Here is a 13,475-nt window from a genome sequence, read left to right as displayed (position 1 = left end):
CAGCAAGAGGTTGAGCTTCCCTTTCTGACACCCGTGAACAAAAACCCCAAACCCTTTGATTTTTTTTTCTTTCAAACCCTAAGATCATAACCCGAAAAACCCAAAAAATCCTAGAGAGAGTTAGGGTCGAGGGAGATTGCAAAGAGGTCAGATGGGATTGAGTGGTGGTTGGGTGGCGGGGATGGTGGTGAATGATGATGGAAGGTGGAAGTGGCCGTGGGGGGTGGTGGCCATTGGTTGCAGAGGTGGTGGATTTGGGTGCGGCTACGGCCAGGTGGTGGTGGTAATGGCCGTGGAGGGGATGGCGGGCTTCTCTTCTCATCTGCTCTCTTTTCTACTCTTTTAAACCCTAAAATCCCAGAGAAACGTGTGATCCCCCTTTTGTGTTTTCTTTTGTAGCCCCTTTTACCCAAAGGAAAGAAACCATAATGGGCTTTCAATCTCAGCCCTCCCTTTTAATCCTTGAGGATTCATTTGTTATTACTTAGTTCACTTATTTGATGATATTATTAATAATAAATATTAAAATTATTTTAAAAATAATAAAATGAATCTGGATATCGAATTCGAATATGAATTTGGATATATGGATATGGAAGCAGAAATTTGGAATAAAAGGATGCACTTCTCGGATTCGGATGTTAAACGGATCAGATGTACCATTTACTAGATTCGCATCCGCTAAGAGCAGGATATTTCATAAACGGATTCGGATAATATCCGCTTGAAACGGATTCGGATAACATTCTCTTTAACGGATTAGGATGGGGATGGTAATCGAATTTTTGAATATCCATTTACACCCCTAAGTGCTTGAATAGTGAATGCGATAGCTTATTTGTTTTAATAGTCGTTTCTTGTTATATATGATTGCAGGAGTCCCAAGACACCTTTTTTTTTTTTTTTTTTTTTTGTGGGGGGGGGGGGGGGGGGGGGGGTCAGTTGTATCATAAAGGCAGTAGATTTAACTCATTGTAGATCCAGTTGATCTTATCAAGGAGATTGTGGGGATCGTGAACTTTGCGGTAGCATTATTACAAAACAATCTAATTGGATCAAGTGCAACCATAGAGTGAAAGGAAAAAGGTGCTATTCCACTCTGCAAAAACACTACTACGTGGCAAAACCAGTGCTGATTATATTGATGGTTGAAATGCTCAGGTATAGAGGTAAACCTTTTACCTACTTTTTTTTGTTAGATTGCAAGTTCACACACAAATTGAACCCGGAATCCAATTAGATTGCATATCCAAATTAGGTCAAGAAGTTTGATTTCATAGAGGACTAAAATGCAAGGCATATTGTACTGAAGAAAGTGATGGCTGTCTGTAATCTCTTCTTTACAACTGCAGTTGGAATAGAAACAGAAAAGTCTCTTTATTAAGAGTGGTTGAATGTTTGTAATCTCTTCTTTATAATTGGTGTTGGAATAGAAACAGAAAAGTCTCTTTTATTAGTAGTGGTTGGACAAGTTTTCCTGTACAAGGCCTGAGTGGGAGCTGGTGTGTTTGAGAGTAATCTTTCTAGAAGGAAGAAAAAGAAGAAGAAAAGAAACCATGTATTGGATGGGCTTTCTTAATTTCAGTTTAGCTTTACCACATATATGATGTTTTTTTCCTTTTAACTTCCGACCATGCTTTTTTCTAGGCACATTAAAAATCTTTACAGATGTAACTTTATATGGTCTATGGCTCTCATTAGTGAAAGTGAAGGGACCAACCTCGTTTCATGGGCTCCCATCGCTGCCACAAATGGGATGTTGAAGACTTGGGCTCTGTTTGTTTTGGATTTTGAGTCCAAAACTGTAAATTCTTAAGCAGGAGCAGGATATGGCTGGGTGATTTTTCAAGTTTATCTGAGCTACAAAAAATAGTAATCACAAACGAATTCAGTTACTGAATTCGGGTTCAAATATGAATTCGGATATTCGGATATGAATTCGAATATTCTTTACCGGATAAACGGATACGGATAATATCGAATTCGAACAATATCCGCCGGAATCGAATTCGGGAATAGGTATTAAATATCTGTTGAATTCGAATCCGAATTCGAATAGTGTATATTGTAATTGAATTCGAATCAGATATAGCCATATCCGCTTCGAATTCGATCCGTTTACACCACTAGTAACCCCTTTCTCATCTTTAGGGAACAAACCAAATCCAGCTAGGCCGGGTTCTAGGTGCTAGATTCATCAAAGTTCAAGTTAAAAAGCCCATTGAGAGAGAGAGAGAGAGAGAGAGAGAGAGAGAGAGAGAGAGAGTGATGGGGATCATCATAGGGCCATATTTTGATTTAAGTGTGTTTTAGGTGTCTTTTAAGTCCATTAAGTTATAATAGGGGTATTAAAGTTTTTTTCCATCAAAAGAGCTAAAGTTCTTTGAGTTATGTATGTTTTAAAGAGGCCCCACATGAGTATTAAGGGATTTTTGAGTAGGAAGCAAGAAGGTATTTTGGTCTAAAAGTATTGGTTTTTTCTTTAGGGTTTTAGAACTTGCTAGTTCTCTTCTTTTTCATATATATAGTAAGCCTTAGGGCACTTTTAGAGGATGATATGTTATGCTATGATGAATGAATGAAAAGATTTGAAGTTTTTTTCCTCTTGTGCGGATGTGATGTCTACTCTTGCAAAGGTGCGATGCCTTGATCTTCCCTAAGGTGCGATGCCCAGAAACCCTTGGTGTGATGCCTTAGATTTTTGGTTGGTGAGATTCCGACCTTGCTATTTATCTCTTTCATGTTTCTTTTTTCTAGTTTTTCCCACAAATCACTTTCCTGGGAACCCGAAAACCTCTCTTGCATTATTTTTCGCTCATCTTCTACACAAAACCCCAAAATACATACTAAAAAAAAAAATTCTCAATAGTAGAAACATCATTTATCTCTTTCATGTTTCATTTTTTCCCAAAAAAAACTTTCCAGGGAACCCGAAAACGTCTATAGCATTATTTTTCGCTATCTTCTACACAAAACCCCAAAAATACATATTAAAAAAAAATTTCAACAGTAAAAAAATCATTCAAATCCATCCTTATCCAGTGTCTCTCTAGTTTTATCCCAAAACTAATTGTACAACCTCCCGGCATATGTCCACACCATCCCAAACCTATCCTAAACCTAGTAGAATTATTATTTTTTCAATCTCTTAATATATTTTAGGAACCCAAACCCTAATTTTTACCCATCGTTTTCACCCTAAGGTCCTTTTCAAAGAATTGGCATGCATCAGCTTTGGTATAAGAGCGAAATATTATTTCAACATTGCATCGTCCTGAGAGAGAGAGAGAGAGAGAGAGAGAGAGAGAGAGAGAGAGAGAGAGAGAGAGAGAGAGAGAGAGAGAACTCAAGGAAGGGGCACTGGTGACCATCTTATTGGCACAAACTTCAATCCATGGTCATCTCATGGTAGATCCAAAGATTCCCCTAATGCTTGGGATAACTCTCACCCTCGAACAATCATCGATAAAGCCCACTGACAGATAGTTTAAGGATATTTGGCCATACCTTTGAAAATTTGTCTATTCATTTCTTTTCAAATTGCCCAGATCACATCAAGAAGGGACAATTCCGTAAAAGCCCTACGCCTCAAGGGCCAAGGGGCAAAGTGTCATCTACAAACAACTCAACGAGTTCTTCGGAAAAGCCCAAGTTGTACCAAATATATTTAGGATAAAATTCAAATCTCTCTGGTGAAGGAAAGTCATACAAGGATTTGAAAATGTGTTTAAAAAAAGCATATTCCATATTATTAGTTTACATGTTATCTCTATTCAAGGTTGCAAGATGGAGCACCGCCAATTTGAGCAATGGATAGTTGTTAGTTGGAAAGATTCACCATTATTTGAAAGCCAAGATTTCCTTATCCAATCAAGAAACTCTCTGGTACCGAGAAACCTCATGAAAGTTATTTATCTTCACACCATCACACATGGTTCTATTACGTTAATATCTAATCCCACTGATTAGATGGACTTATTGATAACATTTTATGAAATTTTATAAAAAATGAAACTATATAAATGAAAATAATTAAATTGTACCCATCAATACTGGTCAAGAACCAATCACACTGTCAAATACATGCTACATTTTATGAGACATGAAGCAAGAGCGTTGTGTTGTGCACAATGCATAAAATTAAATACTTGAAAGGTAGGGATCGATGAGAAGGAAAATTTGATCACTGTTTCGCTACCTTATGCATTTGATCTAAATTCATCAAGATTTATGACTTTCAACAGATGGCAGATAAGTGAAACTAGTTTCAACCAAGTTTTTAAATTTCGGCTTTTGGTTTCGGCCAAAATCCCAAAATTTTGGCTGAAATTCGGGGAAAAAATGAATAACAGTTTTATTACAAAATTTTGGCCGAAATTTCAGAAAATTAGTAAAATGGTGAAAAAAAATCATTTTTCCGAAATTAGGCCGAAATTTCAAAATTTTGGGTTCTTGGGATTTCGGTCTCGGTCCCAACCAAAATCCGAAATTTCGGCCGAAATTTAAAACCTTGGTTTCAACTAACATTGCTTTGAATGAAAACCTAAGATAAGTGGCAGCTAATAATTTTCCACACCTCCTGCTCAAACCTCGAGGAATAGGGCCTGGCCATCGTTTCCTCTGGCCAGCCAAAGGCCACGTCCTGACAAGAGCTGTCTGCCACAAGCATTCTCCTTGAAATAAAGTAGCCCACTGCTTGTTAACACAAGATATCTGAGCCCATTCAGAGATAGGTACCCTGATGAAAATCTCTATCAGAAGGTGATCTGGTAGCTTTCCAAACGCATGATCAGAAGAAAATACAACTTCTTCATCCTCCACCATTAGGCTTCTACAAAATTATACACCAAAATTTTATTAAATCTATAGTATTTCTGATTTTAAAAAAAGGTTGCCTCAGGCATAATTCAAAATGCAAGATCACATGCTTTTTTTTACAGACATTGGATACACGTGATCATACATATGTTCATCAAAACTTTATACAATTTGGAGAAAAATAAGAAGGATTCTTTTCTGCAACAGAGGACAATGGGATGTTTGATAGAAATGAATGGTAAATTCAAATTCAAATAGGATAACAAGTACAACATCAAATTCAGTTATTCACTAAATCTTTAGCTGATACTTTCATTGTATAAATGGTGATGTCATTGATAATGTGTTTGAATTGTCCACAAGTACAGCTTAGAAAATTATATAAAACCTAAAATCAAAATCAAAATCTAAGTAACTGATCGCTTTTGGAATCTCAAAAATTTGTGGATCACACAATGAAGAAAGGGAAGAAGCAAGAGAAATGAGTACTTGTTTTTGTGATTCACAGCGCAATGGTGAGCGACCAGTCTTTTTCCATGAGGAAAGGCTTCGTGCGTGCATTATGAATCATTATTCTTTCTTATTTGATAATAGATCTTTACAACTTCTCAATACGAATCCTTCCTCTTTCATTTGCTAATTTTGAAAATATTTAAAATTGAGATGGTCTTTTAGATGTTCAAAATAATGCCTATTTTCGATCTTTTTCCTGGTCGTAATACCTCAGAAGAGACCCGAAATTCCAGTTTTTGGCTAATGAAGTCATCTTTCTTTCTGGCCGCCGTATGGTTCGCTTGAAAACAGTTAGGGGAGAACATATCAGAACATTTCGGAATACAGTATAGAATTCATCTTTTTAGGCCCAATATTTTGAATTGATACAGATGGATCATCTCTCCTAAATGATCTCCCTATTGTCATTTTTCATTCGATCTTTCTTCTTATCTTATCGTTTCTTCTAGTCTGCTTGGTTCCTATGTTACCTGGATACCGATGAGAGTGTAGGACACGAATACGGCAAGGATCTGATATGGGGGCCCTTTAAATTCTAAAATTTTAGGATACAGATACAACAAGGATCATTTATGTGAGTGTGGGATATTGGAAATGATCTTCTAAGAAAATGTTAAAATAATTTAAACCAGAAGTGGTTTGAATTTTGAAAAGCACAACTAATTAGCATACAATAAAGAACTTTAACATATCCATATTGATAAGCTTTTCGAGGAGTGGTCCTATGCTCCTTGGCAGACTAGATGATGTAGCACATGTGGTTGCATGCATGCATGCATGCCTAGAATGTTGGACCTTGATTTTGGTGATATAATTGTGGTCAAAGTATTGGGAAGCTTTGGAACTAAAGTTTTGCATGTAGTTATGGTATTTTGGAAGTTGTTGCATTATAACCTAGGAGATTAGAGTTACAAGGTGTTTTGAAAGTTGTTTTGTTATAGTTTCCAAGTAGGGTCAAAGTTATAATGGGAGTAAATGGTTTAGGTGGTGGACCATTGAAGAATATGTAAAAGGGGGCTGATCTAAGTATGTTGGACCATTGAAGAAAATATTTAGAATGAAGTAAAGAAACTCTTTTGTGGTTGAGCATGACTCCCATTGTTTGATCCTCCTTCCTCAAGTTCTCTTGTGTGTGTTTTTCCCTCTTGTTCTTCTCTCCATTATGAGATCAGAAGCTTTGAGGCCTTCCTCTCTTAACCATTGTTTGGACTCTTTCGAAGGAAGGGAACAGTCGTATCTTCAAAGAAAAAGTAAAAGTTTTCCGGATTATGTGACAGCAAATTTTTTTTTTTTTTTTTTGCTCTGGGCTAAACAGCCTGACCGAGTTTAGAGGACTCGAGATCAACTCCCTCAGAAGGTCTTGGGACATTAATTGGCTTAGCAGGATCCCATCAGTTGAGGTGACCAGTGACCACTCTACCGGTTGGTTGCGTTAAACTCAACTTTAACAGATCCAGCATAGTGAATAAGGAGTGTTGGGGATCGAAGGCCTCTTGCGAGAGGCAGCAAGTGTGAAAAGATGGGCTTACTCTGGTCCATTAGGTATATCAGACGCTATAATGTAGAAGTTTAGACTCTGCTAGTCATGGTTTTAAATTTCTACCGAAACCAACACAAAACAACTAAAATGTTTTCACTTCCATCCCACCAAAATGATACCGAAAATGAAACACATATTGAAATTAAAAATGTAAGTGTATTAGGGGTGTATTATATTAGTGTGTGTTATAAAATTATATTTATATGAATTACATGTGAAATGTGGTGTGTGTACTATGTATACCTACTTATATGAATTACATGTGAAATGATGTGTGTACTAAATTAATAGACATGCGGGACCGCGCAAGTCACTAGGTGTTTGAAGTTATTAAATCATTATGGATAGTTGTTTTGCTTATGTGATGGTTTCTAAGTGTGTATTTGTGTTTATTCTAGCATTTTCAAAAGTTTCATCGAAAAATTCTATCATTTGCATATTTTTGCATAGTTTTACAGGATTTCCACCAAAATTTCCAACCAAAATCGAAACATTTCCATTTCCATGATGACCGAAATTTAAAACCTTACTCCTAGTGGGCATCCGCTTTGTAGATGAGGAAGACTTGTAGTAGGGGGTCCACTAAATGTGATCCTTTGGATTAGTTCAGGAGGATCATACCCTTGGAGATGCTCAGGCGCGGTAGAAGAGATCTTGTTTGCAGGGCACTCATTCATTTTTCACCATGTTTGGAGATAGGCTAATAGCGAGGCTGATAGGCTTGCTAGAGCAAGAGTGGGCAGGCCAGCTTTGGAAATATTTTACTTCTTATGTCCTTTATCTTTTGTTATTGTTGTATTGTTTTCTCTTTTGCCTTCCTTTTCTTCCTCTCATTGTATTGCCTTTTTCACCACCTCGGCTTTTTTTAATAAACTTGGTGCCATGAAAAAAATACAATAAAGCAAGACATCCTTTCTCAGACCTCTCTCTCCAGATTAGGATTCCCATTTCCTATATGATGAGAAAGAATATAAAACGAATGGTAAGCATTTACAGTTTATAATTCTTGGGATTCTCATTTCCTTCATAATGAAGAACATGAAAAGAATAAAGGAATTTTATGCTCAAAAGGTTATCTTTGTTTGTCTATATAGGAAAAGCCAATCGCATAACCAATAGCAGCAACAAAAAGAAAGCCAATAGTGAGGATATAGATCATCCATATCCGACACCCTTATCATATCATATTGAGTCGGTACTCCAATTTTAAAGGATTTTGGTTCCATATCTTTTCTCTAAGCAAAGTAAATCCAACAGAAGAAATAGTATGATCATAAGACAAAACTGTAAAACTATTTAATGAACCAAGGACGCTTTCAAGTAGGCCTTCGAAAATTGCTTCCAAAAACTTATTAGAATAATCAGAAATTTTTTTGCAATGTGAATAATGTGCTGCAAAAGTTTATGTAAGTTCAATATTTTTAATACTGATTGATACCAAAAATAAATAAATAAAGGAAAGACAATTCCATGCGTCCACCATACACACCCCACATATCTTGAAACAAGTTTCAAAACACATTATAAAATACGATAAAATAAGAACCACAGTAAAAAGATTCTTACAAACTTATGCAATTCACAAGATCTATATCACATAGGAAAAGAAAAGAAACAACTCAGAGAAATTCTTTTTTTTTAACACATGCAGTCAAGGAGAAGTTGAAACTTGAAAACGCAAAACCAAAACAAAACAACTGATTCAATTTCAAATTTCTAAATAGCAAATATCTATAAATAAGGATTGAAAAAAAAAAAAAAAAAAAAAAACCCATGGATCGAACTGTGTAGAACTAGAAACCACTTCAATCAATCACATGACTCTTTTACTAAGAAATAAATGACTAGCGAATCTATAATTTTCAACACAAATGGACACACTCTGTATAACAAGAAATGAGTACCAAATCCTCGATCATAAAGCAAGAAAAACCAACCCATTTCATGTTAATAAATATTACCAACTATGTAATTAATTCAGCTTAACAAAGTTCCACTTCAGAAAAAAAGAACAAAAGAAAAACCAAAGCATTGGTAATTGAAATTTACAAGTTATTCAGTTTCAAAATATGTACGAATTCCCCGATAGGTAACAAAAATGTTCTAAGTGGAGAAAAAGTATGTCCAAGAAAGCAAACAAAGAAATATAAGCATCCATTATTTCTACTGAACAAAACTATAAAAAAAAACATTAGTCAATTCCAATTTTCATTTGCGACCATTAAATGTTTCCAATAAAACAAGTTTCAGTGTGTGTACCCAGAAACAAGTATGGAATCTCATGGTTTTAAATGTCAGCCAAAATTGACACAAAATGACCAACCGGTAAAACAAAATCCTTCAGCCAGCATGTATAGATTTCAGTAACGTTTTGATCATGTCGATCAAAGCTCTACCAATTTAGAAACCCTAGAAGATACCACACCTTATTGCAACTTAAGCACCCCTAGAGTATACGATAACCCAAGGTTTATGATTTTTACAGCCAAAGTTTTAGAAACCCTAGAAGATCCCACACTCCATTGCAACTTAAGCACCCCTAGAGTATAAGATAACCCAAGGAATATGATTTTTACAAGTTTGAAAGGCCGTCTTCTATAGAAAAATCATCAAGCTTCCCATAGAGAAGTAGAGGAGCAAGTTGCAAGGTTGAATCCCAAGAGACAGGACAGTTGAACAGCAAGTGAGGTAATCCTTTCTCCCACTTTTTATTTTTGTAAAATATCCATAAAAATCATATGAATAAGATCATATAATAAGTTTTTAAAATTCTTAAATTTGGATAAAATTGCTGAGTTCGGTGCCTTGAAACCAACCCGATTGGGTCTGAAGAAATGTGTGCGACCAGGAAGTGGCCCATTCCAATTGGCCCGGCTTGTTATTTAAGTGATTTCGGACTGATTAGAATAAGCTTGTTTCGAACCGCTTTGGTGAGAGATATTGTTTTCCTCTTGTAATCTCCAGTTCTTATAGTGGATTTTCTCATCGCCTCTGCCATGGATGCAGGCTTTACGCCGAACGACGTAAATCTTTGCGTCTTTGTGTGTTTGCTTGTGTTTGCCTCTTTCGTTTTGCTTTGCTATTGAAATTGCAGGTTGCTATTAAGGGGGTTTTCACAACAAAAAAAAATCCTTTAGAAGAAACACATCATCATTCAAATAAAAAACAAAGAACCAATTAATCTTACTTCATAGAATTAAAACCCGTCGATCAATTCCAATATTCTTCAACTACAATTTAGAAAAAAATCAGAGAGAGAGAGAGAGAGAAGCAGAACTGAAGAAACACATCATAATTCAAATAAAAAAATAAAGAATAGTTAATCCTACTACATAGAATTAACACCCCCATCAATCAATCCCAATATTCGTCATCTTCCTGGTCAAATTCGACCTGGAAACTCCGAATATATAAAAATAAGAACTGAATAAAAATAAATAAATAAACATATGGACAAAACTTAACTATTCATGTACCTATATTCACACTAAATGCACCCAATAAAACTCAGAAAGCAAGCAGAAACGAAAATAACAAGTCTAAAACGAAAATCAAAGAAAACCCAACTCTTTTTTTTGAAATGGTAAGAAAACCCAACTCTTCATGCCAGAAAAACACCCTTTTGATCATAAAACGAAAAACCCAATTCATCATAACAAAAAAATCTCAAAACTGTTAAATAGAACTTATACAAATAATTCAATCAATTGGATTCAAGGAGAAGAAAGGAAAATGAATAATACATAAAATAAAATACCTGATGAATTTTGTCATATTTCAGTTTGCAAGAGTGAGAGAAGAAGCCGAAAGTCTGTGGAGCTGAGATGGAAGGTGGAGATAAAATACCCATAATTTATATTTCCACCCCCTTTCCAATCATTTTAAGTTTTTGAACCCCTGTTAGAAAAGGTTTAGTAAAAGACCCATAAAGAAGGGTGAAAATATTGCAGAATGAGATAGAAATATAACGAGGCCATTTCACCACACCATCAATCAATATGAGATGTTACATGGTAGGCCCCACCCTATCATATCATGAGGTGAAAAATAGTGGGCCCATCAGAGCAAGTGTAAAATGGTGGCCCTCACCCATGCTATACCTGGGCCTAAAGTGTTTGGCCCCATCCTATCCAAACAAAAAATGAGGTATAAAGAAAAGGTTTTCTAATAAAAAATCCTTGGAAAGAAAGCGAATGTCAGTGATAAAAAAACATGCTTAAATATAATATAGGATAAATTATATGGTATAAGGCCTTACAACCAAGGTTTTAAATTTCAGTTTCCGGGGTAATTTCGGTCCTCACCGAAACCGAAATTTCAGCCAAAATCCTGAAATTTTGGTAATTTCAGCTAAAATTTTGTAAAGAATTAAAATGTTAATATTTTATCCAAAATTTAGCCGAAATTTCTGATTTCAGATCGAAATTTAGCAATTTTGGTTTCGGAACGTTTCAGTTTCGGTCTTGACCGAAATCCGAAATTTTAAACCTTACTTACAACTATCAGGCCTTGGTACGTTGGAGGTACCATCCTTGATATTTGATCCAATAGCAGCTTCTCAAAAAGTGAGCTGCTGATGGATCAAATATCAAGGGTGGTACTTCCACCATATATTTGTAAGGCTTACACCATATAAAAACTCATATTATAGATAGAAGATTATAGATAGATAGATTTCATCTTATAGTGAAGTAAATACAAGAGGGTAACCTATTTTTGCAAATGGCTATGTGCTATTTAGTGCCCCTCTCTTTTGAGACCTTTTTATACCATGGGCCCACCATGGGGGAAGTATGTTGATTGAGCTGTTTGTATATCTATTTTATTTTCTTGGTGTTATCCAGAGCTTCGCACTACAAGAAATACAGTCATTGGCGCCAAATGACTCTAAGTTTTGATTGCAAGAAAAACATTTCTCTTCATTAGAGAGAAATGGAATGATTCTGGTTAATTTAGAGGGATATTCTCAGAAATTGAAGGCCCCCCCCTAAGTTAAGATCGAATAGGATTGGTTCAACTTATCTTTTTTCCTGTGTAAAAAGGCAGGAATTTTTAGAAATATTTTTCCTTTCCCAACTTGTCCAGAAAATTCTTGCATTAAAAACAGGGCCTAAAACCATACTATATGTCTTTCGCGGTGGATAATCTTCCCGAATTACTGATATTCTTGTAGTGTTGATCGAAAGTAGCACTCTAATTAGGTAGTTAGGTCTCCGGTCAGATTTTGGAAAAGTTTGACCTATACACAATATCCTTTTGGTTGATAGATATCCCTGCATTTGCATAAACATCCAAAAGGTCGCAACAAGAAAATTTTCATTTATTTGGTCCCTTTACAAAAAAATCATACCCCCTTCCAAGCTAGACTTTCAAATCTTAACCTCTTAGAAGCCGAAAAAATTTCATTTATTTGTAGATCCGCCTCTGATTTTGATCCACGCTCTCTATTGCAGCCTGATCGAGAAGCTCGTATGATTTTGATTGAAATTTTTCATTGATGACCAAGACTTACGATCATTTCAACTTATATAAATTCAATATTTTTCCTATAATGATTGACTTTCAAATGTCACCAATTACTTGTAAGAAAAATGGTATGATAATCTGTAATTTTGGGATCCAAAATATACTGCTAATTAGAGTTCCACAAAAGATGAACCAATATCAACATATGCATCAGAACAGCAAGAATAGATTTGTAAACAAAAATAAGGAAAGAGATGACTTATGGAGCTGAGGTGCGAAATAAATCGTTGTCCTCAAGGCAAATCTCGCCCCCACTATGACGAATCAAAGGTACAGATGGGCTTCACGGCGTATGCCTCCAAGATACATCAACTCTTGCTCTAGGGGTGTGTACTCACACAGCCCGGATGCCTTGCGAACTTGCTTATACGTGCCAAAGAGCCTTGATCAGAAAAAAGGATTGGGGAAAACAGAAATAGCAGAAAACAGAAGAAAAACCAGAGAGAGCTTTCCTTTCGTATGCCTCTGCCTAATCTCAAAATTGACTATATAGAAAGAAGAGAGAAGGCTAATCGACGGACCCTTTAATACGTAAAAGCCATTTTCTAAACGGGCCCACTAAACACGTGGAAACTGCATCTCAAACGGTAACAAAAAAATAATTAAGGATAACGTTAAAGAAAGATCCACTAAAAGAAAATAGAGAAAATAGAAAAATAAAGGAATACTTGAGCCCACATGTGAGGGGCCAGGTCGACCCAGGCCGGGCGTGTATGGTATGTCCAAAAACCCACCGAGCCTAACGGGTGGTCCGTGTGCATAGGACCCCTTTTCTCCTCTTCTCATTCACAAGTCAAGGAGAAGAGGATTTATATATATATATATATATATATATATATATATATATATATATATATATATATATATATATATATATATATATATATATGCCCATTCACCTCTACTCAAACTTCCCATGTAGGACTAAAGGTTTTTCACTCACTTTAGAGATTTTGAGGGAACTTCAAAATTTGGCTATGTAGACCACTAAAGTAAAAAGTACATAAAATGGTTCACAAGGAGACAAAAACCATAAGAGGACAAAATGAATCATCACTTTGTAATTTTGAATTACAGC

General features: G+C 35.7%; 1 protein-coding gene across 2 annotated transcripts in view; it reads right to left on the bottom strand.

Moving 5' to 3' along the window:
* The window catches only part of LOC143856582 (uncharacterized), a 37,951-nt gene extending 27,163 nt beyond the window's left edge, over positions 1-10,788 (bottom strand). The window contains exons 1-3 of one of the 2 annotated variants that reach the window (XM_077366849.1): positions 10,629-10,767; positions 7,402-7,822; positions 4,577-4,831 (exon numbers count right to left, since the gene is read on the bottom strand). In XM_077366849.1, the coding sequence (XP_077222964.1) occupies positions 4,577-4,824 (248 nt within the window). In that variant the 5' untranslated portion in view covers positions 4,825-4,831; positions 7,402-7,822; positions 10,629-10,767. Of the gene's footprint in view, positions 1-4,576; positions 4,832-7,401; positions 7,823-10,628 lie in introns of both variants that reach the window. The other variant, XM_077366848.1, reaches the window with a different exon arrangement.
* Between the last annotated feature and the right edge of the window lie 2,687 nt (positions 10,789-13,475).

This window comes from Tasmannia lanceolata, unplaced genomic scaffold (assembly GCF_043159265.1).
Source record: "Tasmannia lanceolata isolate RefF3 unplaced genomic scaffold, GAP_Taslan_0.1 ptg000023l, whole genome shotgun sequence".
NCBI lineage: Eukaryota > Viridiplantae > Streptophyta > Magnoliopsida > Canellales > Winteraceae > Tasmannia > Tasmannia lanceolata.
Note: the sequence above shows the minus strand (reverse complement) of the source record. Positions and strands in the feature narration are given on the sequence as shown.